Consider the following 26738-nt stretch of genomic DNA (forward strand, 5'->3'; position numbering starts at 1 on the left):
CTTGATTCTTCTTTATTTTATACCAGCTTTTTATTTTTATTATAAGTTTTTTTCAAAAATCGGGAGGATTTTTTAATTGTCGGGAGGTCGGAAGATGACCTCTGAAATCGGGAGTCTCCCGGTCATATCATAACAAATATAATATTTCCATTTCAAAATTCGTGAACGGCCCTTTACCAACTTCAGAGGTGGCATTTCTGCGTGGCAACAAAGCTCTTCTTGGCGCCCTGCGAAATCTTCGATTGCCCTGCGAAATCGACTATTTTTTGGATTGGGGGGGTGTCACACCCCCCCACACCCCCCCGGTAGTTTCGCCCCTGGGTGAATGTTAGAGGGAAGGTCTCGTCATAGGAAAAACTTGAAATGGATAGTTATCATAAAATTTTTCACGCCTTACATCTGAAATTTTCACCCGAAGTCATATGCAGGGGGTTGCCGAAGTAGGGGAGTGTTCATTTAAAAAGTTGTCATAATGATATAAGAGTACTTGCTTACATCTACCCTTTTACTTAAAAAATACAAATTAAACCCAATTTTGAAATTATATTTGGTTTTTTGCAAATAAACCCGAAAACAGTCTACCTGAAAAGGTAAACATTGCCTAGGCCAGAGTGGAACGTGCGAGCGCCGCAGCAATAAATATTTCAAAAATCTTGAAACCCTATTTAACAACACAATTTATGGCTTAGAACTTTTGAAATTAATACGGCAAGCTAGCAAAGTATAACTGACCTTTCAAAATTATGCTAATTCTCGATAATCTTGGTTTTTCTTCGTCTAACTTGCAATTTCCCGTACTGAGCCCTTATGCGGAATTGTCTTTTTGCCCTTTTACCGCTTGAGTAGCATAAGCGTCAAATCTTGATTGGCTAGGAAAGGAATCACCGCCACGGGAATCGTCTTCGAACTGAACCAATAAGGTTGCGAGAAAGTCTTCGAGAAGCACGTTTTTTGGCCTCATGAACCCCCTCCCTTTAAAAAGAATCTGATCACACATACAGTGGGGGAATGGGATAAAACTTGGCTATTTTAATCCAATGACCCCGACGCACATTTATAACAAAAATCGAATTCCTGACAACGGGGTGTGTTACCCCCGCTGCCCATACGCATGTTGTAGGTGGAGAAAAAATAATCGAAACACTCGTTTTCGCTTGTTACGAAATTGATAATTTTCAGAAATGGGAAGAAAATATAATACGCAATGTGCCAATTCTAAACATGACGAATGGAGAAGTAATTCGAATGTTTTTCTTAATTTAAAGTTCATAGTTGGCCAGAAAAGTGTTTTTTATACTGCGTTTGAACAAAAAAGCAGGAAACTCAGGGACAAGTTTTGTACCGACTGCCTGATAAAGTGCTGGAACAAACGGACATATACATCCAAACTACCAACTAACTTTGAAGCTTTACACTCTTATAGAAAGGTAAGGACACAATAATTATTATAATAAGAGGGGTGTGTCCTCAAAGGAGGCCTTTAAACACAGATATTTCAATTATGCTTGATTAATTGTCTCTACATTTTCATAACAAATGCCTTACTAAGATTGCATTCATTTAAAAGTTTGAACAAAAGTTTTTAGCATTGAAGGGAAGGGGTATTTTGTTACATAGCATTTTAAAATGAGAGGCCCTTCCTAGCACTAATACAGTATTTACATGAAAAAACTGTTAAACTTATTTAAACAAAATCTTGTCAAGTTTCAAAATTTAGGTAAGGGAAATAGTGGAGTGGTTTTGCCCCCCTAAATCTAACATACCGTAAATCTGAACATTTAATTAATTATTACCAAAAGAATGAGTTTCAATAAAACATCAAAGGCAACCTTAGATAGCAAAAATTAACAAATTGAGGGGGGCAAATTCTAGGATTAACAGTAGCAGTAGGGGCTTATTAGAGGATTTATGGTAATTCAGACACATGAAGCAGCAATAACGCAAATGCTAATTTCATTTCATTATGAAATAATTGTAGTTCCACTAAGGTCTTCAAAACATCTACTTTTTGTATGTCATCTTGATATTTTTGTGTGTCTCTTCTTCAGATAAAACTATCTTTTAACAACTTAATTTCAGTTGAAGGAAAGCATTGTAGACTATGAATCAAGCCAATCATCTCAAGCTAGCAATTTTGGCTCGCAAGAATTTTCTGTGGATGTTCTCCATGAGGAACCTCAATCTGCAGATGAGATTCAACAGCCATTGTTTGAGGAAGCAACCATCAATGGTAAAACATTTTGCTTAGTTCCAAAAGAAATGATAAAGTATATACCAACAGAAGGTGTTCATGTTGAAGTCCTTGATGGCATAGGTGCTGTGGAGGTATCAAATGAATTTGTTTATATCCCCACTAGCATTCTTCCCAAGCTGGAAAAGGTCATAACAAGCAGGGTTGACTTGCAACTGGAGGTTAAACTTCTCCGTGAGCAGCTGTGGTTTAGCTATGGAAGTAGCGAAACCATTCCTCCATTTGAGCCAGAAAAGATCCAGGAGGTTTGCAGGACTGCAGGTGCAACAAAGCTGTTTCATGCCATCACAACAGCAATGTCACAGGAACACCAGACGCCTTTCAAGAAAGAGCAAAATGAAAAGAAAGCTGTGGCCATAATATACATGTTGGTGTATGGACAATCCCAAAAAGCCAATTGGTTCCAGAAAATTTTTGCCCAAAATATGACAGGAAAGGGAATCAGTGAATCTGGGCTTGCAATCTTAAATCAAACTGGCATATCTGTTTCCAAATCGACCCAAAGAAGGGACTTGATTAGAACAGCAGATTCCCACGAGTCAACTGTCATTAAATTCATTGATGAAGCCATCGAAAAGAAATGTCTCCTGACACTGATGATAGATGATTACACCAATGTGCATACCATTCGTCGACCAAAAGACCAGGTATAACTCATCTTTAAAAAGTAATTCAAGATGACTTGAGTTGATTAAACTTTGTGTATTAGACATATGTTTATACACTTGACTTGCAGAATCTAAGTTTTATTGCAAAAAATTGCTTTTCTCCCTAACATCTGCATAAGAATATATTTGCATTGTGCAATTGTTATTAGCTTGTAAAATTATGATAGGTTTAATTTTTGGTTTTATTTCAGGTAACTTCAACAGCAACAAAAATGGCAACCATACTTCTAAAAAAGTTTCCATCAATACCTGCTATTTCTTCTACTGATGCCAGCTTCTTCAATCAAGATGGGATAAGCATTGAAATCCTGGAAAATCATTTGAAAGAAAATTTACCAAACTTGCTTTCTTCTTTTGCAACCATCATGCCATACTGGGTCAAATCTTCATTTTTCAACCCTGAGATTGAAAGAAGCCGCTTAGAAATCCATGATTACCAACAGGATCAAACCAGCACAAAATCTCTGCGAAAGATGGAAAATTGCAAACTTGTAGATGAGGTTGAGCAAAAATTGAGAAGTTTTGACGACTTTCTCAAAACTTCTGCTCATGCCTTGAAACTTGGTCTTCAAAAATATCTTCAGTACTTTCTTTGCCCCCAGCCTGGGGACTGGCCTGCTCAATTCTATATGAGACAGGTTCAGTATAACATTCCTGAAAACTTTCCATCTTGCTTGAAAAACATTATACCAATGATTGGTCCTCTGCATATTCAGCTGAATGCGAGAGAATGTGTTTGCCTTCTAAACATTGACTTCTTTAAAATGTTCTATTCCTTTATCTTTGGGGATAAAAAGCAACTTGCAAACAAGCCAAAACCATGGAGAATTTCTTTGCTGTTAGAGATACTTTATGGTGGGTGGACACTCATCAGAGAACAAGTAATTGTCATTTTCTCCAATTGCAAAAGCATAGAGTTCTTAACTCTCTTGAACATCTTAGACAATTACCTTCCACTTGTACTGTCTATCTACTCAGTCATCTTTAAAACTGGAAGAACCTCTGAGTACCTGGATGCAGTGTTGAGGTGTTGGTTAATGTTCTTTTGCTACAAAAGACATCATTATAACAAAGCTCCTTTGGTCTGGCTAAGTAATATTCTGTTTTGGAAGGCTAACAATCATCCACTTTTTCAAGCTCTTTTAAGCAGCCTCAATGCTTTTGATGAATACCCAGTGGAGAACTTCCACTCTCTCTTAAGATCACAAACAGTGCAATCTGATGATGCTGAACTGATCTCAAGAAAGGCCAAAGGAGTTGACAGCAACAAGACAACATCAGCTAAATTTTCATCAGCATTTGTGAGGCCAAAAAAATTTAACTTCAGCAGTTCAAAACTCAAACAGCTGAAAATCAAGGCATCCAAATTTATTTTCAACATTTTAAAAAGTATAAAGGAACAGCCAAATGCAGCATCCCAAGTCAATCGCCCAGCAAATCGGCAAAAAGGCATGACATATTGGAAACTGCCTCATATATATGGAGAAACCATTGTTTCATCGAAAGTGCTACCAGTAGGATTTCAGTTTGCAGGGAAGGAACCAAATCCTTTAAGGTTTGTAGCACCGAGAGCTGGGCAAACTGCCAAATAGATAAAAACACTTTAGCAAACAATTTTTAAAAATTGTTTTTAGTGCATATATAAAATATAAGTACTTTGCTTAGTATACAACTGTTTACAAGTATACAATATCCAAAATCATATACCCTTGGATTTGTTTCAATTCCTTGTCCTATTTACCTAGCCAATTTCAAGTTTAGAAATAAACTCTTTACTGATTATTTAAAATGAGCTGGTGTCAAAATCAATTTTTTTAGTATTGTCAAGTTAAAAATCTATAGCTACTTATCGAATAACAACTAAATGCAAAGTAAAATATGTTTTGAACCGAACACAAATTATTGCTAGGTGTCATTGTCTCATAATAATTGCCTTCAAAATTACAATAAAATGATATGCTCCACTTATACGAAATTTTTATAAAATGTCTGGAACTTAAACGAAATTTTCGTTGTAGCAAATGCGACTTAGCCGACTGTACACACCAAGAGACAGGATCTGGCATCATATTGTTCCAGACATGTGGGCACTCCTTCCACACTGAATGCTTGTCCGGTGAAGAGAAACGGGCATGTACAATTTGCAGTGAGGAGATTCTCAAGGCCATGAAGACCCTAGCCTCAACAGCGAAGGAATCTATCTTCAATCCAGACATAAAAGAAACTCCAACGTCGAATACGCACGAAGATGATGACATTACCGATGATGAAATTGTGGAAGAAGACAACCTGGACGCTGGAGAATCGTGCCTACAAATTCAACAAGAAATTTGTAGCTGGGGCCTTATAAATGGTCCTATTTGAATTATTAAAAACTCGAAAATCGATTTTACTAAAGACAGAAAAGTGGCCTAGGCCTCTAAACTATGCTATAAATTATTGATACAGTAAACTCTAGTTGTTTTCACTCCATTTAAATTTCGACCAAAACATGTGAAAATTGTAATCAAAGCCCCGTGGGTATTAACATTCTGCTTCATCCAGCTACAACCCCCCATGCAACATTTTGTGTTTCTATGACTAGAGTTTACAGTATCGATGCACGTGAAAATACCTGTTGCCAATCCATCACAGATTCAAAACTCTTTGCAATAGTTTTCCAGTCAAAATACAGCTCCCTGTAGAATAAACTCAGCAAAACACGTCTGTCAAATCCCAGAATTCAACCATGATAACACGGAAAAGGCCGATGGCGCAAGATTTGACAATTCCCTCCATAACTTTCGCAAAACTTGAGATCGCGCGTTTGCTCTTTCTGGAAATGTGCGTCGGGGTCATTGGATTAAAATAGCCAAGTTTTATCCCATTCCCCCACTGTATGTGTGATCAGATTCTTTTTAAAGGGAGGGGGTTCATGAGGCCAAAAAACGTGCTTCTCGAAGACTTTCTCGCAACCTTATTGGTTCAGTTCGAAGACGATTCCCGTGGCGGTGATTCCTTTCCTAGCCAATCAAGATTTGACGCTTATGCTCGCTTGAGTGATATCCTAATGAGGGGTAATCCTACACAAAAGAATGGAATGCAGTGTAATGCTGCGTGGTGCTGTGTCGCGACCATGGTCGCGACGACAGAACATTCGAGACACAAGGGGGATTTCCTGACAATTACGTAATATACAAAATGGCTACGTATGCAAAACATAACAATCCTAATGCTGGGGCTGGCACTATTTTAGCTACACTATGATAAAATTTCTAGATATTCTAAAAGATGGGGTTTTTTCACATTGAAAATTCTCAAAAATCAAAGAAAATTGTTCTTTGCGTACTTTTTGGTTATGTTTGGTCATGCAAAACCATGCGGAACAATGGAAAGAGCCCTGAAAATATTATGATTATTAAGTTTTAGTCATACACTTTTGAAATGGCAACCATGACCTTGATCGCATCGTTTCCCTGTTCGAGTTCAAAAAGTGAGATTGAAAAGAGGAAGTTATGCTAGTTCATGAGGAAAGTGTTTTCGTGAAATATTACCCTACAAGAAATATAGCAGCAGAGAAATGAGGAAAAGTAACAGTTTCGTGGTTTTAAAGAATTGATACACCAAAATAAAAGTTGGTAGTGGAACAGATTCTTCCTGTTGTGTACTATGTTTGCTAACACATATATTTAAGCCTATGTCAACGAGGATATGACATGCACGAACTAGGACTACGGCGCCTGATGATAAGGCAGGCAACGCTTATATTGCAAGAAAAACAATAAAACAAACTGCCTGGTTCTAATATCATTTTGTTGCTGTGCTGATAATTGGCAAGCCCAAAGTATTCCATGCTTTGATCATGGCTAGTGGACTTACAGGCTATATTCAGAATGAATGTCTCTAGAACTTCTTGTTAGTTGAAGAAACACAAATGCTTCATTGTTGTTTCTCGTTAGCAGGCACGTAAATAAGAGGGGGGCGTAGGGGGCGTAACGCCCCCCCAAAGTTTGGAAAATCCAGTTACAGTTGGAAAACTTAACGGTTGACTTGGATTTTTTTTCTTAAGTCCAAACTTATGAATTTCATATTTTAAGACGTTTTTTGATTTCAAATGTAAAAATTCTAAACATCAAAATTCACAGGCTGAAGCTGACCCATCCACTAATCGTTTTCTACTGTGAATCCCGTTTCCACTGGATCCAAAATACACAATTGCCTCGTTTGCTTTCTTTTTGACGGGAGTTGAATCAATTTACGAACAGGCAAGGTGAATTTCCGGATAAGAAACTTGAAACTTTACAGTTTGGAATAATAATACCCGCATTGATCAGAAAATATTAGAGTGGGAGAAGAAATTACGAGTAGTTAATTCAATAAAAGATTAAGAATCTTTCAGTACTAAAAATTCTCAACGCTTCTTATAAAAAACGAGTTTATGCTAAACTCCCCCTGTTATTTGTGAACGTCCTTGCCTCATTATCATAAGTTCCTATGACAAAACTGCTGTGAAGCAAGAACATATTGCAAAATTGCAGTAGAAGTATTTGATCAAAGAAGAGTGTTTCATCTTTCGAATCAGGCATATGCACAAGTTTGCTCTCAAATCATCATTTCAATTGTAAAGAACGAAAAGGCATTTGGTCCTCTGAAAAGTGTTAGTAGTTTTCTTCGATCACGAACAAAAATAAAAGGCTCGAATTCTGGGTGCTTCTATATCGTGAAAAAATGTATTTTAGATACATAGATCTGCATCAATTGATCAATTGATCAATTTAGATAAAATTGATCAATTGATCTGAAAGAATACTACTAATCATTAAGAATATCTAAGACTGGTTTTGCTTGAATGTTGCTTTACTTCTTACAGTAAGTTTAAATTTTTGTTTCATGGTAATCAAAATTTAGAGATTTAGGCTTTTTTGCTTTAGGCTAATTGTTGAGTAAGGTTTTGGTAATTGTAAAGAAAATAGAACTATGGTGTTCGGGCTATTTACAAAGATCAATTTGGTTGGTACAGTAGATTTACTGGTCGCATGAAAAATTTCTCACTTAAAGTTGGAATTTTCATCCTTCCACGCCCCTCCAAAATTAGCAACTTATTTTCGTCCCTGCTCGTTAGTGACATGCAATGCATGTTTGAGATACAATGAGGCATGAAATTAGTGTTGTCTTAACCTTTTCAGTCTTTAACTTATAATGGCCTTTGTTGTTATTGATGTAATGTTAGAGATGAGAGTATTGAGATTGTTTCAGAGGAGAACTCTCTATTTTCTGATTATAATCTGTTTTGCCAAATTAAGAATAATGAATTTAAAAGAAATGAGGTATAGCATGAACATTGACTAGGGGGCATTAATTTTTTTATTTGTAAAATTACACTATTTGTACTTGTAAGTACAGTAGTTCTAAGTAAGGAATTAGGAAATGGTCATCGAAAGTGTATTTATCTTGTTATGTATCAGAGCAAAACAATTTAGAAATTTTATATAATGTTGTGATCATTGAATCTAACTGTGTTATGTTATCTAAAAGAGCCTTCCTTCAGTATCTGACAGTTTAATCAAGTGAATCAAACTGCTCTTAAAATATCAAATATTAATAAATTGAATGTCAGAGTTTAAAAGCAAGTTAACATTAAAAATAAGTTAAAATTTCAATTTCAGAATTGCTAAAAACATATTTAGCACCTAAAGCCAAGGCTTTTTCAAAACATGTCTCAAGAAAGTTCTGAAAATTATTCTTTTGCAAATTATTAAAAGTTTTATGCCCACCTAAGGCTTTTCTGGGTATTTTCACAATAGCTGAAGCATTTTTCTCAAGAGAACTGATCTAACCTTAACTTAAATTGGGTACCTTGCTGTGGTGGTGACAACCTTGTTTATTTTTTTGCCCAAGTGCATGACCAACTCTCCAGAGCTGGCTTCGCCACTGGCTTGATATTATGCATTTTTGCCTGCTTGAGTCATTCTTGGTCAAAGACACAGTGCAAATTTGTCCAGAGACAAGCTGGTGTAAAATTTTCCACAGATTTGTCAAAGAAGATTTGATACCAACCAAACACCATGCTAACCTTTTTAACTGTAAAAGAAGTTACCAAAAATTCTGTAGGCAGCAAAGAGTCATAATTGGAAGTTTAGAACTACGTAAGAGAATGTTGTTTCATAGTTCCGTTAAATGATACTCAATTTTTCAACCACTTTATACTGCGCATGCGCAAACTTTTTGACCACACCCATTTTTAGTCATTCGCTTTTGGGCCACGCCCTTTTGTGGCTGTCATATTTTTCTTTGGATCCGCCCCTGTCACTGTTGTAAAGACTAACATTAAATAATCTACGATACAAAACAATGATAAGCTTCAGGAGCTTTTGAAGCCTCGAATTTTCAAAAATGCCGAAGCTGGCACGCATTCTAGATCTAGAGTCCCCTACTCTACCTCCCAATTCATAATATTCTTCGTAGTTTTTTCTATACATTTTTTAAGAAGTGTTGCTAAAAAGAAAATCCAAGATAAATAGAGAGAGAGGCGAATTTAATTGCTCATTATCAAAGCTAGACAAGTTGAATGCACACTACCTGTTAAGAGAGACGTTTGTTCTTGTAATAGAGAGCGTAAAATGATAACATTGTTGGATTAAAAATTCTTCTTACCTTCTATGATAAGTTAATGCTTTAAGTTTTCAAGATGAAAAGTAGCATTTGGCCTCTGGGCAGCAGCAGAAAACCAGGTTTATGCAATGCAAAACGAGCGAGGGCAGTGAATTTTCTTTCCGAGAGGCATTTTGCAATGGCATCAATTTTGGGGGACAGTCCTCTCTAGCTCACCCTACACCTTTTCCTACTTCCTATGACTTTTACCAAATACTACTACACTATCTCCTCATAAAATTGTTTACATCACAGCGCAGGTGTGATCATACTTCTTGAGTTTCACGTGAACATGTTTGGTGGTCACGTGGTGACATCTGCGATGGAGCTTGGTCCCAGTCTCCCATTGGAATCAACAACACATGATAAAATCATCGATATATTTGGAGAGAACACAGAAGTTTGTTATGCTTTGGAAGGGGAGTGTGTTTTGAGGTACAGTTACAGAACAATTTTATGAAGAAACTGAAATGGGTTTGCTTAGCCAAGGCACGCCACTTAGCTGGGAAGAAACGAAAAAGTGGGCAGCTTATGTGAAGAAACATGGACTTCTTCAATTTATTCACCAATACCAGAAAATAAAAAATCGAACGAACGATGTTTTGAAATGGGGAGATGAGGTGAGTCTAACGTCCCGGTAACTTAATCAAGCATGCTGGCATGAATATGCGCCGATGGCCTTGGATTTCTTTCCTTCCAGTTTATCATTGATTGGCCGTACAAGCTTCAGGCAGGAACAAGAATATATTTTCTATAATCTCACTGAATTTTCAAACGTAGCTTCGTCTCTAGCCGTGTATTAGGTTAAGCAAACTTTCTCGCATCCATACTACTAATCATTATTGCTAGGATATTTTAAAGATATTATTTTAGAGCTAAAAATATATATATATATATATATATATATATATGATGTTGCAAAACCCGATGTCTGCTAGGCAGGTAACTTGAAACGCCCCTGTCACTGGGTTTGTTTTTTAACCAGGTCCCAGCATATCTTTGAATAACATTTCCATGATATTGAAAGAAATCTCTCATTTTGCGTTTATGGCATGAGTATGCATTCTTGCTAAAACCGCAGATTTTGTTGACTCTGTTTAGCCGATCCAAGCTTTGTGTTTTAAGTAAGAAGAATTACTTTTTGTCAAAGAGTGCAGTATTTCAGGCTTTTATGTATTCCTTTGTAATGACTTCGGAACAATCGTTCTGACTGATTGTTCCTTCGCAACCTTTACGAGAAGGTCAACTGGAAGAAAGGGTTTTCGATAAGGTTTTCCACATAACCACTGGGTTACCGGGAGACATAAACCGCCCCTGATCTAACCTCAGCACCAGTCAATCTTCACTTTCTTGAAAAATTAAGCTGATAAAAAACAAGGACTCCAATAAATTGGCAGGAACACAATGAGTAAAGAGTATCAAGTTGATGACATCACAAAAAAACTTATAATATTTTTCATTTTTTGGCAAGTAACCCAAAAATGCGTTATGAAATACCTCTTACTGTGGGAAATCAGTTAAATGTGCTACAAATTAGCAAATATATTGTCAAATTAGAACAGGCTCTTATCCCCATCAAATCACTGTAAGTTTGTCTTGGTTTATTACTTAATGTATCAGGCCAGAATAACAGTTTGTCCATTAGCAAGCCTTTGATAGGAGGGAACAGTGCACAACTTTAGGGGGTTAAAATTTTGATGAAAGACAACTTGGAGAACAGTTTTGGTTCATAATTACTTTCAAACAAGGACCCCCATATGTTTTCAGCCCAGGCTTGCAGTATTATAAACCTCTGATGATCAACTAGAGGGTGTAGAAAAATGCCTAGCTTGAAGTCTGGAACACATGCTCTCTTTATCTTGGAAAGTAACCAAAACAACTGGACATGTACTTCTTTGAAAGTATTTAACTGATTTCAATTTGTTTTTAGATTGAGTATTCCCTCGTCTTCATTGACAATGAGAACAAGTCTGCAAGATTGTTGCTCAGAGCTGGAGAATTGTTGGATCCTTTGCAAAAGGAGGAGAATGAAAATCCTGGGTATTTTGATAATTTCCGGCAACATATATAGAATAGAGCAGTGTAATTTATTGTATTATGTAATCAGGCCTTTCCAGGAGACGCGAGCTATAGCCCGCAACCGTGAAAACCCCATGCAAAAAAGTTTTGCGAGGGCTTTTTTCTGCCCACACAGTTGTTTATAACAACATCTCACTCTCTAATGTTTTAACTACCTACCACTCTATATCAGGGTATTCATAAATAACGTTGTGTTTAAAGAGATATATGGTTTTTATAAATATCATTATAAAAAGGAAATTTCAGTTTCTTTTGACATCCAATGTTAACAAACTATGTATTACCTGTTACAACTAGCAATGGAATAGGAAATGGTTGTGCAGAAATGGAACAACAGATAGCGTAAAATGGCAAGAATGAGAATTGTTACACAACATTATCAAGTACAAAATTTGTGTCATGAATACACTTATTTTTAAAAGAAACACACTATAAGAAACTGGTCAATCGGAAAAAAATTAAAAAGTTTCAGAAAGAATTTGTTTTTGCTCTTCTACTCTTCAACAAGGTAAGAGATAAGCGGTTGGGATTTGTCAAAAGCATAGAACCAATCATACATACGTTCTGAACTCTCTCTCATTACTTTTGATCCGCATTTCTGCTTCCCTGGATGCTTTGAGGTTTATGTATATGTTATTTGCCGATTTTGATCATGTTATTTTTTCGCCCTTTCGTGCTTTTTTCAGATTAAGAAACTCTTATGAAAGAATGAGAATTTGAATTTCCTATGCCATTAAGAAACTGGAGTACTTCAAGTCAACCTTCATTTCTAATAGAAAAGAAGTGTATTTCAGTTATTCTTTCTTGAATTTTTAATGTGAATCAACTTAATCTTCCATTACCCTTTAAATAACATTGTCCTGCTCTTTTTCTTTTTGAATAAAGATGAGTTTCTTTGGATTATACTTAATAACCATATATATCTTTTGTCATTTTAAGGAGTAGTAATGTATGCAAAACAACTGTCTTCTTAAGATAAATCATGCTTACAAGTAGACAAGGTAATATATTTTTTGGCTTGTATTTGCTCAAATATAAATAGATAAACAACAAATTCTGCAACGGCTAAATAGCCGACGCAACCAAACCAGCAGTGGTCTTTTTTAGCCTGCATTCTTTTTGTTCCTGGAGAGGCCTGATGTAATCTGTTCATTATTTTTCAAACTTTAAGTTTAAGCAATTAGTTTTTATGGAGCGTAGAATTTTTTATCATAAGCAGCAATTTGTAAATAGCTAAACTGTCTGTACAAGAACTCTTGGCAAAAGAAAGCTTTGATTTTAGATTTAATAACAAAAGTAATTTTTTGAAAGAGGAAATAATTTGCTGGGGGCGGTGTCAAGCTTCAGTCTCTAGCATTACCTTTACTGCATGATAAAGTGACATTGCCATTGATTTTGACTTCTATTTTTGAAGTTTATAAACCAATTTTTATATTTTCTTCAATGTTTAGGAACAACAGGACTGCTTACAGAATGGAATATGCTGAATACATGGTTGAAGGTATGACCTCAGCTCTGCCTAGTAATTTAGTTTTAAAAGCTATCCTATTTGTAACAAATCATAAACAAGCTTTAAGTATCAGGTAAACACAAAATATTTCAAAATTATATATTGCAACTTTGTAGTTTTGTGCAATTGCTGGATCACTCTGAGTATCAACATCATGGTCAAGTACAATACTTGACAATGATACCAACTTCTTCAAAAGCTGCTCTATTTTCTTTCATGGCTATTTTCTTTTGAAATATTGTTAAATGTGATTCAGCAGAAGTGAGTGGTAGGTACAAAGGGCTTGCTATTGCCAATCAAAAGGCTTTATCTGGTTTTCTGATTAGAAGTCAGTGTCTATAACATTTCTTTATCATGCAATTTTTCATTTCATTTGTCTGTACTCATATACCTATGAATAACTGTATAGTGGTAAATACAAAGAAGAAGACGTGTTACAAAGAAGAAGACGTGTTACAAATGCTCTGTAGTTGCTGTCATATATACAGCATAGAATCGTGTTCTTTCTTGTAGACAAAGAAAGCTTTTCTGGCAAAGCCATTGATGGGATAAAATTTTATACTTTTTAAATTTTTGACCCTGAAGGAAATATATAGAGAAAGCTGGATAATGTAATCCAATAAAAGCCCTCTGTGATGCATCAGCAATAATTCTTAGAAAATCTTTATTCCAGGCACACCTGGTCAGCCTTTTGGTGGCTGTATGAGGCATTTCAATTCTGTTGAGGCAAATATGCAGTTGAGGTATTTAAATCAGGTTTCAGTTATAGTATTTTGAAAGCCATATTTGCATTGATCTAAAAAATAATACAGACTGCATTCATTCACCTATTGAACTGTTTGCCTTTTCTTTTTATTTCAAGGAACTAAACATTGAAGAAGTGTTTTTTTGTGCAAAAATTTGAAGAAGCTAGTTAAATATTGTTTGTATTGACCTAGTAGTAATAATATACAGTGTAAAATTTGAAAAGGGATCTACCAAAAAAATGTTTTTGGTTCTGGCTGTCATGAAGGTCTGAAATTCAGCTCTGTATCAATGTCCATTATATCAGACTGCTTGTATCATTAGCCTATTGAAATACATGCATGCTCAAAGATCTTCTTCTTTATGAATTTTGCAAATAAATCTATGTGAGCCGTTTGATTGTATCCAATAATCAGAAATATTCAATATTTGTTAAGTTGGAATCAGGCAGTTTTTCATTTAACACTATAACTTTGAGTTTTTATATGATAATATGAATGTATATAATTTGTAGGAGAGAAGAAATATTATCTTTGCTTACTAATCCTGGTGAAACCATGGTCTGCTTTGCTGTTTTCCCAAGGTGAGTTTGGCAGTTTGTATCATCTTATGTCAAGGTATTGGGAAATACTCCTAAAGCTAAATCCATCCTCTGAAAATGAAAGGTTGAGCTTTTCATAGGATATTATGTTAATTAATTGTTTTAGATACTATCAGAATTTCTAATGATATATTCTTAACTTAACTTGTCTCTTACCTTTTTGTATCCAACAGGATTGGGTGCCCTGCCTTTACTGAGCCCATTTACCCTGCAAGTCCAGAGCACAACAAAGTGACAAGGTCTTTGTATTACCCAGATGAAGCTATCCATCACTCGCATCCAAGATTCAAGTATGTACCAAATCTGTTGGTTTGCTTTTTTTTCTCTTTTCAAACAATGTGATTTTTAAGATTAGAAACTACATGACTTTGCATGCTTACAATTGAAACATGGAGTCAAAAAGTCCGCCTTTCTTTCTAAAATTCCTTGCTACCCTTTCAGGCTACATATAGCTAACAAAATGCTTCGTTTTTACCTTAACATCCCCACCCTTCTGTTGCATTGTGAATAGGACAGTTAACTAGATGATATGATAACTTGAAAATTAATGAGAAAGGTTCATCAATGTGTATTCATCAAGAGCCAGTAACTGTTACATTTTGAATTTTAATGAGGCTTTGTACATTTGTGATTCAATAAAGATTAAAAGTTTCACAAAATTTCAGCTTCATATCTTGCAGAATTAGTACATTTCTTGATGGAAAATCAAATTTCCCCTTTTGTCTTTTCTTTATTCTTGTGCTATTGAAGATTCTTAGTTCATTATTCATTTGAGAAGCTGTTTCATGTAACTTACTTTGGCTTTTACTGTATTTTCAGTTTAATCATATTTTGCACAATGTCTTCTTACCTCTGCAATCTTGTTTTTTATTTGTTATTGCATTAGCACCAGTAAAAATGATAATTTCAGTTAGCTTAAAATCAGCATATTCTGGCAGTATTATAATGCAATGGTGACATATTTTCAGAAACCTTAGCCGCAACATCAGAATGCGACGTGGAAGGAAACAGATCATCAACATACCAGGTAATGGCTCCCTACAGAGTAGCTAAGTTATAATATCATTAAATATGATTATAACTCTTTCTAATCAGGGTCATAAAATCGAAAGAAAAAGCATATAACGAGATAATCATATTTGTAAAAAGATTTGCGAGTCTCTCAAAAATTGGCTGAGATTTTAACAAAATGAACCCAGACTACTTCTATTAAATCACTGCACTTTGATGTTTGTTCTTTAAAGATTATTAACCAAACCAGAACAAATGTTATCCTTTGATAGGGTTCATGTCTTTCACTAACCTTACTCCAGCCAATTTTTAACCTGACCTCCAACATTTGGAGATATTTTATGGCATTCTTTTAAATTAAATGGGGCATATTCAAAAATTCAAAATGTAATCTCATCACTTAATCCTTCTGCTGTTGGCATAAAAGCTCTGAATTTCCACTCCTGGTCGTGACGTATAGCAGTGCGCGAGATATTACTCTTCTAATTTCTACTTTCATTCACAGTTTTTAGAGATACGAAGACTCCAGATCCCTATCTGACAGAATTACCAAATGATGACGGAGAAGGGGAGATTGCGTCACGACCAAACCATGTCTATCTTGACTGCATGGGGTTTGGCATGGGCTGCTCCTGCCTCCAGGCAAGTGTCTTAAAGACTAGGCGCATTAAGAAAGTGCTTTGAGGAGAAGCCTCAGTTCCTCTTGCTGACAGTTTACGCTTGTGTATCAGCAGTTTCATCACTGTTGTCATACACAACGTGAATGGAAAATATAGAGTACAGGTTTCTGAGAACCTGTCTTTTTACCAATCAAAGCTTGTAAAGCTAGATACGTGCATATTTGTTGTAGCGTTTCGTTTTATGAAAAGCGTTGTTGCGTAAATTTATGATTGCAGTATACAAAGGTACTGAAGAGAAACCGATTCCTAACTTTTATTATTCAATTGCTTTAGGTGACATTCCAAGCCTGTAATATTGAAGAGGCAAGGACCTTATACGACCAGCTGGCTGTACTTGCACCCATCATGGTATGCACTTGTATGCTGCTTGTGTTTGCCTTTTTTAAGCTAATTAGAATTTTTATTGTCATGTTATTCGAGTGCCTGTATAAGTAACTGAGAGTGACAAACTCCCAACTGTGCAACGGTCACTAAGTAATCGAAACTCAAGTTAAATATATGTTACAATATTAGCTTTGGGTTAGTGCATTGATGTCAGTATAAAATATGAATAAATTCTGTGCTTGGTGATGGTAACATTTGCTTCTTAAGCAAAGGGACACAAATCTTGAATTTTTTATCTTATATTATCCCTCATCTTTGCACTGCAAATTTGATGTACGCATCCTTTCAAATCGCATGCCAAAAGTTTTTAGCTCAAATGATGAACCATTGTGGCACTATTTTCTTTTTCAGCTATCATTGTCCGCTGCTTCGCCAGCGTTCAGGGGAACATTGGTCGATTTGGATTGCAGATGGAGCATTATTTCGGGCTCAGTTGATGACAGGACAAAAGAGGAGCTCGGTGAAGTGGTAAATATCAAAATAAATATTAGATCTAGGAGTCAGGAGATTAAACCATGCATTTCTTGAGATTAAGACATTGTGCTCAGGGCTCTTCTTGACTAGTCTTTTGTTGACTAACGTATTAATCGAAACTATCGGGTTTTTTCGGTTTAAGATCGCCGAATTTGTGTGTACAGACGGCGATCTGGGACCTGACTAACTTGGTTTGTAACCTGAATTGCCATTGTCAAGTTACGGTATTGTTACATTTATCATAGTTATTGCTTATGTGGCTATGTTCGTTCATGTGCAAAGTTATGTAGATTCTAAGCAATCCAATGTATTAAGACTTTCTTGTATAATGATGAGTCGAAAAATCCTACTGTCGCTGCCACAGTAGCAAATATCTGCAAATTGGCAGTTGGTTTCCCCTGTGCTCTTTAGATCGGTAGCGTAGTAAATTAGTTTGAAACATTGTTTTTTAATGTCCGTGTTTAATATTTATCTTTATCAACTTGTATTTTAGCCTCTTAAAAACGATAAATTTGTGCTGCCAAAATCGAGGTATGACTGCATCGATTTGTACCTGTCTCCTGCTGGTGCAAAGTACAATGACCAGGAGGTCCTTTACGAGCAAGAGCATTTGGATCTTCTTTTGCAGGCTGGTGAGAATCTGCCTTATATATTATAACTATGTTTCTGTCTTCATTTTGTTGTTTTACACGGTGGCAGTTTTCTGTTACTTGAACAAAATACCCTCGAAAAAGACTTTATTAGGGACCAGTTGCTTATTAAAGAATATTTGGAAAGAAAGCTGCGATCTCATCCTTTTTTATATGTATAATAAACAGAGACTGTTAAGTGTTGCTTATGGAAGCTGAGAAGGAGCTGGCGATTTCCGAAGGATCATTTCTTAATTCGATGTTTTTAGCTATTTTCAATCATTTGGAACATTAAGCAGACAGTTTCTTTCAAGTTATTTTTGTCCTTAGGCATTGATCGCCAACTAGCAGAACATGTTGCGCATCTTTTCGTTCGCGACCCGATTTCTGTGTTCAAGGAGAAGCTTGTCCAAGATGACGAAAATGACACCGATCATTTTGAGGTACTTCATGCAACTAGCTCAAAATTTATGAGACTTTAAAACTAAACAGTCAATTCAATATGTGAATGAACGCTATTAGCCTTTAATGATTTTGACACATCCTTATTGTCTATGTATTCAGTTATCCAAGAAAAACTTTATTACTACAAAACCATATTTCCTCTCGAAGTCTTTGGTTGGCATTGTTAGAAGTTCTGATAGTAGCAATTTTTATGTTATCTTAATTGTTCTGCAGAAGTAAGCGTAATGTTGTTGATTAAGTTTTTTACGATATCACCCATACCGTTCTACAATATTAAACTTGCACTCTTCTATGTTCACTTGATTGGTTTTCTTTGCTGTTAAATGAACTTTTAGCGAAATTCCTACATCTGCGGTTTTCCTAAAGACTTACTTTAACCTTTAAACTTTTATAGAATATTCAATCAACCAACTGGCAAAGCATTCGCTTCAAACCGCCACCACCTAATTCCACGATAGGCTGGAGAGTTGAATTCAGATCCATGGAAGTATGTGCGGTTTTTTCGGCATTTTGAAGCTTCGATCTGAGGGATTTATATTTTATTTCTTGACTGCACTAGCTTCGCTGCTTTTCTAAGCCAAATTGGTCGTGGGTATTTGTGAGTTTTGATGGTTATCAAACGCGAAGATAGCTATATTTTTAATAATTTAAATGATTTTAAAGTATTTACTCGAAATCTGCTTCATTTTTGAAAATATGGTGTTTCGTAGTTGTAAATCTGGTGTTTCGTAGTTGGTAATGTTGTGTTTCGTAGTTGTAAATCTGGTGTTTCCTAGTTGAAAATCTGGTGTTTCGTAGTTGGAAACCTTGTGCTTCGTATTTGAAAATCTGGTAATTCATGGTTGAAAATCTGGTGTTTCGGAGTTGTAAATCTGGTGTTTCGGAGTTGTAAATCTGGTGTTTCATAGTTGAAAAACTGGTGTTTCATAGTTGAAAATCTGGTGTTTCGTAGTTGGAAATCTGGTGTTTCGTAGTTGGAAATCTGGTGTTTCGTAGTTGAAAATCTGGTGTTTTCTAGTTGAAAATCTGGTGTTTCGGAGTTGTAAATCTGGTGTTTTGGAGTTGTAAATCTGGTGTTTCGGAGTTGTAAATCTGGTGTTTCATAGTTGAAAAACTGGTGTTTCATAGTTGAAAATCTGGTGTTTCGTAGTTGGAAATCTGGTGTTTCGTAGTTGGAAATCTGGTGTTTCGTAGTTGAAAATCTGGTGTTTTCTAGTTGAAAATCTGATGTTTTCTAGTTGAAAATCTGGTGTTTCGTAGTTGGAAATCTGATGTTTCGTAGTTGGAAATCTGATGTTTCGTAGTTGGAAATCTGGTGATAATTGTTTTTAGCTGTAATTTTCCATGTTTGCACTAAAGTCCCATCCAGAATTTGACACTAATAAAATTTTTGCGTTATTAAAGCAATTTTTTTTTAGCAGTATCAAAGATTCAATAATCAACCTGTTTGAAGAATGTTTTTTAGTTGATTTAGTTAGATGGTTTAGTTTTCCAAATAATGAATTTCGATGTTTTTTCATTTACTCTTGCTGTCAAATATTATTTTAGGTTCAGCTTACTGATTTTGAAAATGCTGCCTACGTTGTGTTTATCGTCCTACTCACACGAGTGATTTTGTCGTTTGATCTTGATCTGATCATACCAATTTCAAAGGTACGTCTTGTTCTATTATCTGATCGGCCTCAGTACGCCATTGCAGCTGTTCCGTTGCTTTTGTATGATCTTGCTAGACAACACGCTCAATATTCAATCGATAATTGCTTTATTATTCAAATTTCCTTTCAAGGTGGAGGAAAACATGAAACGAGCGATAAAAAGAGACTCACTTCACAGTGAGAAGTTCTACTTCAAAAAGAACTTGCAAAAATGTAAGGAAATTAAACTTGTTAAAACCATAAACCTCTTGCCTTGTGTTTTGAACAAACATATAAGGTTGAATTTTCTAGTAATCTAGTCTGAAGCCGATTTTCAGTAAATCATGAACAGATTAGCTTGTTTGAAATAGTAAAACATCAAAACTCAATTTATAAGAAGACTCGCCCTTGTCAAACCTGGTAAACAAGCTTGGTATGTTAAAATTTCGGTGGCATACTGTAAAATTTCGGTCTAAAAGCAATTTATATGTTTGCGCAATCATTCAGTCTTTCTCTTCTTTTTAAATTGTTAAATTGAATTGTCAATTTTCCTGTCATTGAATGAGTTCTAATTTGCCCTCATTTGTCATATCAAGATTATACCAAAATTTAGCCTTCCGTTTCTATATCGTCACTTTGCGTTAGAGAAAAGCATATGACAACACGAAAGTTCGCTAAGAGACTAGCTGCTAGAAACCGTACCAAAACAGGGTAGAAACACGATAGCTGCAACTGGTTCGAAGCGTAAAGACCTACTCCTTTTGATAATGGCCTTGTAATGAAAGTGGACAACAGAGCTTGTTGCAAAAAGAAAACACATTTCAAAAGAGAAGGGAAATGGAGGGGTTTCGAAAAGCTGATTTAGGAGTTTTATTTTATCGGCATGCAATTCTAAAGGACTGAAGCTTTTTGATGATTTATTTAATTACCTTTAAGGTGAAGGCCAGAAATGTAAAAATATGGAAGATGAGTATGTTGAGATGAGCGTGGATACCATTATTAATGGCAAGGTAAATATACCAAATCAGTGTAGTGAAGTGAAGAATAGATAACAGCCTTATTACACCCATGCTAATACAAACAAGACTAACCTTATCTTTATGCGATCACTGTGAAAAATTATTTATTTTAGGATGTATATATGCAGTATATAATGTAACCTTATAGGTCTGTCAAAGTTTGCTGAAATATTTGTTACGCTGTTTCATTTTTTAAATAATTTTATTTCCTGTAAATGGTGAAAAGGTTTTCTTTAAAAACATTCTGGTATGAGCAAGCTTGTACATAAAAACGATGCATTTCTTTTAAAATATTTATGCCTCTGGGAAAAAAGAGAAAAATATGCACACCGTACAAGCTTGTATTTTTGTTACGTCAGTAAATTAAAGAGAAGTTTTTGTTTTTCCACTGATATTCAAAACTAAATTAGTTTTTATAACAGACAATGACGAGTATTTTTTCTCCGCCAGGATGGAGGGTTCCCTGGCCTGATTCCCTTGATGGAGAATTATATTGATAGTGTGGATGTGGATATTGATACTCGTTGCACAATCAGCCAGTATTTGAAGTTCATTCAAGACAGAGCTTCGGGTAATTTTTTTCTTGAGTTCAACATCTATCTCTTTGATTTCTTTCGGATCTCTTTTTTCTCCGCTACTTCCCAGTATTGTGAATTCATGGTTTTTTATTGATAAATTGGTTGCTTCGCCACATTGCAACTGAAGATTTTTGTCTTGTGCCACATTTCAACACCTTGCTTTTTACTGAACCCATTACATTTTGGGCTCTAAATTCTTTAACACCAAGATCTTTGTACTAGTTAATACCATGTAAATTTTTTTCCCGTACCAAGCCTTAGCGAATTTCAAGGCTTGTCGACTATCCAGTAGAATCATTATTTAACTTCTATACCTTTGTTTTAATTTCGATACCATATGCAGCTGTCATCCTTTTATTCACTCACCAAGACCAAGTATCAGTCCCGAAGAGATATGTTTTTCTTGCCATTGCTAAACTGGGAATGCGCAGTGCAATGCCCCACACCACCCCCAAATCTCAGCACACCGTTTAAGGCACGTTTTTATTTACAATAATGTTTTTATTTTGTTATATCTAATGCTAAGTCTTTTGAAATTTTAGGGAATCTAATGACAATGGCGACTTGGATGAGAAACTTCGTCAGGAAGCACCCTAAATACAAATTTGATTCCGAAATCAATGAGGAAATTGGCTATGACCTCACAGTGACGATGGACCAGATTTCCCGTGGAGAGATTGGCTGTCCTGAACTTTTTGCCAAGCCGGAAACAAAGACAAGTTCCATTGTGCCTGAAAAATGCCAACAGATGGAACAAGAGTACGAATTGCACGTGAAGAAAGTTATTGAAAAGCAAAAGATGGGCAAAGGAAGCCATCTTGCTCAAGACACCTTCCCTGTTGCCAATGGCAGTGGCACCAATCACAGCATTGCAAATGGCAATGGAATAGCTAACGGTAACGGATTTCATAATGGCAACGGCTTTCATAATGGCAACGGCATTGCTAATGGCAACGGCATTGCAAATGGCAACGGCATTGCAAATGGCAACGGCATTGCAAATGGCAACGGCATTGCTAATGGGAATAGCTTTGCAAATGGGAATGGTATTGCAAATGGCAACGGCATGGCAAATGGCAACGGCATTGCTAATGGTAATAGCTCTGCAAATGGGAATGGTATTGCAAATGGCAACGGCATTGCTAATGGGAATAGCTCTGCAAATGGAAATGGTATTGCAAATGGCAACGGCATGGCAAATGGCAACGGCATTGCTAATGGGAATAGCTTTGCAAATGGCAACGGCATTGGTAATGGCTACGGCATCGCAAATGGTAACAGAGTGGCATATGATAATGGCTATTCGTACTCGAATGGCCATACGAATGGTAACAGTTCACTCGTGGCAAATGGAGTAGAGACAGCTGACTAAAAAACTTGAGGTGAGGTCTGTAAACGTATAATGAGACAATTTCGTTTTACCTTATTATATCCATGTAATCAAATTGTTTGTTCTTCCCTGTATATAGTCTAATTTTTGCATTTTCAAGAGGTTATTCCTAGGTTAATCCTTACTCATCTTTTCCAGACAATGTTTCCTCTCAAGATAGTCCCTTCTTTCTTTTCCTCGACCATTGCTCCGCTCGAAAAATGTCAATCTTGGAAGATTTTATCCAAAAAACAAGATGAAAGCCCATATCTTCACTAAGTATCGTTTTTAATTATATTTTATGAAGCAGTGCGAAGTTGGCCGTCATTTATCGAGAAAAAGGCCTAGCCTAGCCAGGAGGCACTGTCTATTTTTCCGTATGAGCTGCTGTCAGGCACAGTAGGTAAACGAAAACCTTATCCAGATAACCACAATTCATCGTCATATCTGCAGTAAAACTGCCTTTACTATAAACATGACACAATCTTCTTGAAAGTTAATTTTGAGATCTAGATCTGTTTTGTGCTCCTCTATCACCCCCACACCCTGCACTCAAGCACATTCTTATTGAATATCATTTTGCAGAATTACGATCAAAGTATCTGAGTTTGAATATGAGTGAACCGGATATCTATATTGCAACTTTATTTATTGTCAGTATTTCGACAGTACCTGGACTAGAATTTTATTGTGTTGTTTCTTCAGCCACCTTTTTAATGTTATTGGATTAGATGAGGCTGTAACACTTACAAAACATTTGTACGTAATGCTGTTGTATAGCTTGCTGAGATTTTAGATTTCCTTAATTTGCTTGTTGATTTTTCAAGTAGTTTGTTTAGATTTTGTTATCTTAGCTGTAAATACAACCTCAGTTTAACCCCTTATCCTCAATTCCAATTGGCAATTCGTGCCATTAATCCGAAACAAGATTATCATGTTATTCGTATGCGTCGACATATTAATGCAACGTTAGATGTGATGGAGTTAAAGGCAATCGACAGATACAAAAGTGGATTAAGTCATCTGTCAATCTTCAATTGGCCAATCAATAAGCGTGTAAATGGGATCACACTCACTGATTGGTCAATTTTTTATTGAAAGATGGTTGAAGCCACTTCAGTATCTACCGTAGCCTTTAACGTCCAGTAAGTAAATCTTAGGTAAGCGAGGCTTCGATATCATTCGTAAACTACCCTTTTTTGAATCCACACTGGTCTACGATAACCCTCCCTCTTAATACTGCGTCTCTGTTTATTGTACTTATTCTTAGGCATTCATAACGCTAGGCCCAATGAGACATTGAAAATACCGGGAATGAAGATACCAAGTATTTCAGGTCATAGCAAAACCAAACCATGCGCATAGGGCTTCTAGTAATGACTGCATTCAGCCACTTTGTAGAAGCTAGCTTCCAAAGCAGCATAATCCCCATATATTTTTTCTATTAATCTTTAAGAACACCCTGCAAATTTAGATGTCTATGTCGTATCTTTAACACAAATTTTTAGATAACTATAGATGATTTTCCACAATTTATTTTTATTAACTATAAGAAAATTATGTTGTTTGCAAGTAAAAATTTAGTATCAAATACTTATGAAATAGATTCAGCTGAAAGGTTGATTCTTCTTGCCGTTTGTGTTTCTTTTTTTGTTCATTTAATTTTGAATATTTGTAGCATAAGCTGTCACTCCCCTCCCGAACCATGTTGCAACGAGAAAATGTCAGTTGATTGCTCAGTAAATTGCTTTTATTCTTTGACACGGGAGTCAAAAAATCATATAAGCAATCTGCTCTATAATCTAAGAAACAAATTCACTCGCCAATCTCAAGTCTCTAACAAATAGCTAGAAATCAATGTGATCTGCAAATTCCGAAATTTTGTTTAGAATATACCAAACAGTTTCTACTTTTCTGCGGTACAGAATTGGAATGAAATACGAGCTAGCGTAAGAAACACTGAATCTGTTCTGCCTGAGGCATTTACCATGAAGTACCTCTAAAAATGCGGTTTATTTTGGATCTGTTGCGAATTGACCGAGATATAACAAGTTGAAAAGGTAGCGAAGATATAAAATACATTAGTGAAGTTTTGCTGATCGATAACTTTTGTCTGTCCTGGCTCACAGATTTAGAGCCATGCAAACGGATCTTCTTTTGGGTTAGTGTCACACAGTTCTTAATTGAGCCAGCAAATAAAAAAGGGTTTCACGTAACTCAACTGTTTCACAGAAAGCAATAGACTGTAATGCATTAGTCCGAACACGTGCCAGACAAATTCATTTCTGGGATTGAACTCTCTTTAGTTTATTATAAACATTGCAGTTGCCTGATAATCGCACTAAGCGTGAAACTCGGAGAAGCAACTACAAAGCCATTGGAATTGCGCAAAAAAATTCGCGGCGAAGGCGTTCGTTACAAAAATCTCTTAGCTCTGAACTTCTGTTTTAAAAACCTGTCGGCTTAGGCCCTCTGCTTCTGTAAACCGCCATTTTTAGCACCTTTTCCATACTTTTGTAATCCCAGTGTACACCAAAAGCCTGTACAGTTCTGCTTATACGGCATCGAACGCTTTATGACAGACCGGTAAACAGCGATTTTCATTAGAATAAACATTATATTACTTACCCTGTCTTTGAACATAACTGACACCATCAGAAAATATTGCTGCCATTTCGTCGGAAAGTTTTTGCTATGATCTGTAGATACATAGTTTAACGAAAGTGACCTAGTTTCGGCTGCATGCTTGCTGGTGCTTGAAGAATTAAAATTCTTTGTATTAATAAGAAAACCAATAACAAGGGACTTGTATGCCCATGAGGATTCTAAAGAATCCTTCCCAAAGGAAGTTTTCTTCGATATGAAAAACCAATGACATTATTCACCCGCTTCCCTTGAGGTTTCATTGCACGATCCCTTCGCAAAATGACCAACCGTGAGGAAATGCCAAACATTATACGACAAATAGAATTTAATTCGTGAACCTTAACTAAACGCCTTTGTTGTAGAGAACAGGGTGGTTCTTAATCCAGTTTCGGAATTTACTCCGAGTTTCGAGAATTAGTTTCCTAGTTGTCGGCAGTCATTTGATTATCGTAAGCAATCAAAATGTCAAAGCGCCAAGCAACATTTAACAACTATACAACGAGAGGATTCAATAAGACATTCATATAGTGTATAGCTATCTAAACGAACATGCCCAGTTGTTTGAAGTTTAAATACTTTTCTCTTCAATAATACTTGCTATTTTTTGCAATTAGGTACAAAACTGTTTCACATTACGGATATATAATTTGTTAATGAGTTTGTCAATCAGGCAAATTTAGTATGCACCATTAAAACTTCAATGCCAGCGGGAAGTAAGACATTTTATTATGGCTTTGCCTCAACCATTCTACGAACACCAGGTTAGCAATTTTAAAGACAGCGAGTAAGGGGATGATGTATAGAATAATACCATTTAGAAACTAGTCGCTACAAAACACAAGGTAGACAGCATTTTAACTGAGGTGATAAGAATTTTTAACAAAAGATTACTATTCAATTCTAAATACAATATTACATATATTTATTCTAGTGACGTGTTGATAAATGCGTATGGAGCACCCTGGAAGATCTTTAAAATAAATGCCATTATCTAAGAAAAGGTGGTTTTGCAGGGAGGTAATCACGAAGTGAAAGCTGATCCAATGATTGGCAAATCACGAAAGTTATTACTAATCAACATCAATTTCCTCTTTCAGCTCCAGCTCTGCTCTTGGCGATTCAGGTCTCTCTATTTTCTCCTCCACATTTTCAGTGACAGAGTCAGACGTTGCCTTCGCAGCCTCGTTTTCATTTGTATTCCCATTCAGTCCTTCCAGCTCCTCTTCATTGTCATCTTCTTCTTCTTCCTCGTCATCTTCGACTTTTTCTCCAAGCACTTTTAGCTTCATCTTTAAAAAACATATAAATGAAACAAAATTGCAAATAAAAAGAAATTTAAAGCATAGTCGTAAAAAGTGGTCACTGT

At 35.9% G+C, this 26738-nt stretch overlaps 3 protein-coding genes across 10 annotated transcripts in view; 2 read left to right on the top strand and 1 right to left on the bottom strand.

Moving 5' to 3' along the window:
- The window catches only part of LOC135690032 (general vesicular transport factor p115), a 72424-nt gene that overhangs the window by 27843 nt on the left and 17843 nt on the right, over nt 1-26738 (bottom strand). For 4 of the 8 annotated variants that reach the window (XM_089108669.1, XM_089108673.1, XM_089108672.1 and 1 more), the window contains exon 30: nt 9553-26661. In XM_089108669.1, coding sequence (XP_088964795.1) covers nt 26443-26661 — 219 coding nt within the window. In that variant the 3' untranslated portion in view covers nt 9553-26442. Of the gene's footprint in view, nt 1-8012; nt 8980-9552; nt 26662-26738 lie in introns of those variants that run through there. The other 4 variants (XM_089108670.1, XM_089108674.1, XM_089108668.1 and 1 more) reach the window with 3 other exon arrangements.
- LOC148960272 (uncharacterized) lies at nt 1182-5283 on the top strand. The gene is made up of 4 exons (XM_089108676.1): nt 1182-1427; nt 2080-2898; nt 3111-4474; nt 4938-5283. The coding sequence occupies exons 1-4, from the start codon at nt 1182-1184 to the stop codon at nt 5281-5283; spliced, it is 2775 nt and encodes a 924-aa protein (XP_088964802.1).
- LOC135690033 (glutamate--cysteine ligase catalytic subunit) lies at nt 10020-24370 on the top strand. Its single transcript, XM_065207462.2, has 18 exons — nt 10020-10169; nt 11480-11589; nt 13080-13129; nt 13812-13881; nt 14397-14465; nt 14657-14773; nt 15452-15510; nt 16000-16136; nt 16448-16522; nt 16910-17026; nt 17526-17664; nt 17992-18104; nt 18521-18613; nt 19675-19779; nt 19913-19994; nt 20697-20770; nt 21230-21350; nt 21900-24370. Exons 1-18 carry the CDS (start codon nt 10020-10022, stop codon nt 22727-22729), a joined length of 2511 nt encoding a protein of 836 aa, XP_065063534.2. The 3' UTR covers nt 22730-24370.

The sequence above is a fragment of the Rhopilema esculentum genome, chromosome 5 (assembly GCF_057945365.1).
Source record: "Rhopilema esculentum isolate cy_ngs chromosome 5, ASM5794536v1, whole genome shotgun sequence".
Classification (NCBI taxonomy): domain Eukaryota; kingdom Metazoa; phylum Cnidaria; class Scyphozoa; order Rhizostomeae; family Rhizostomatidae; genus Rhopilema; species Rhopilema esculentum.

Coding starts and splice junctions, on each gene's coding strand:
- LOC148960272 (XM_089108676.1), top strand. CDS start 1,182: ATGGGAAGAAAATATAATACGCAATGTGCCAATTCTAAACATGACGAA. Junction 1,428..2,079: donor CTTTACACTCTTATAGAAAG/GTAAGGACACAA, acceptor ACTTAATTTCAG/TTGAAGGAAAGCATTGTAGA. Junction 2,899..3,110: donor TTCGTCGACCAAAAGACCAG/GTATAACTCATC, acceptor GTTTTATTTCAG/GTAACTTCAACAGCAACAAA.
- LOC135690033 (XM_065207462.2), top strand. CDS start 10,020: ATGGGTTTGCTTAGCCAAGGCACGCCACTTAGCTGGGAAGAAACGAAA. Junction 11,590..13,079: donor GAGGAGAATGAAAATCCTGG/GTATTTTGATAA, acceptor TTCAATGTTTAG/GAACAACAGGACTGCTTACA. Junction 18,105..18,520: donor ATGACACCGATCATTTTGAG/GTACTTCATGCA, acceptor AAACTTTTATAG/AATATTCAATCAACCAACTG.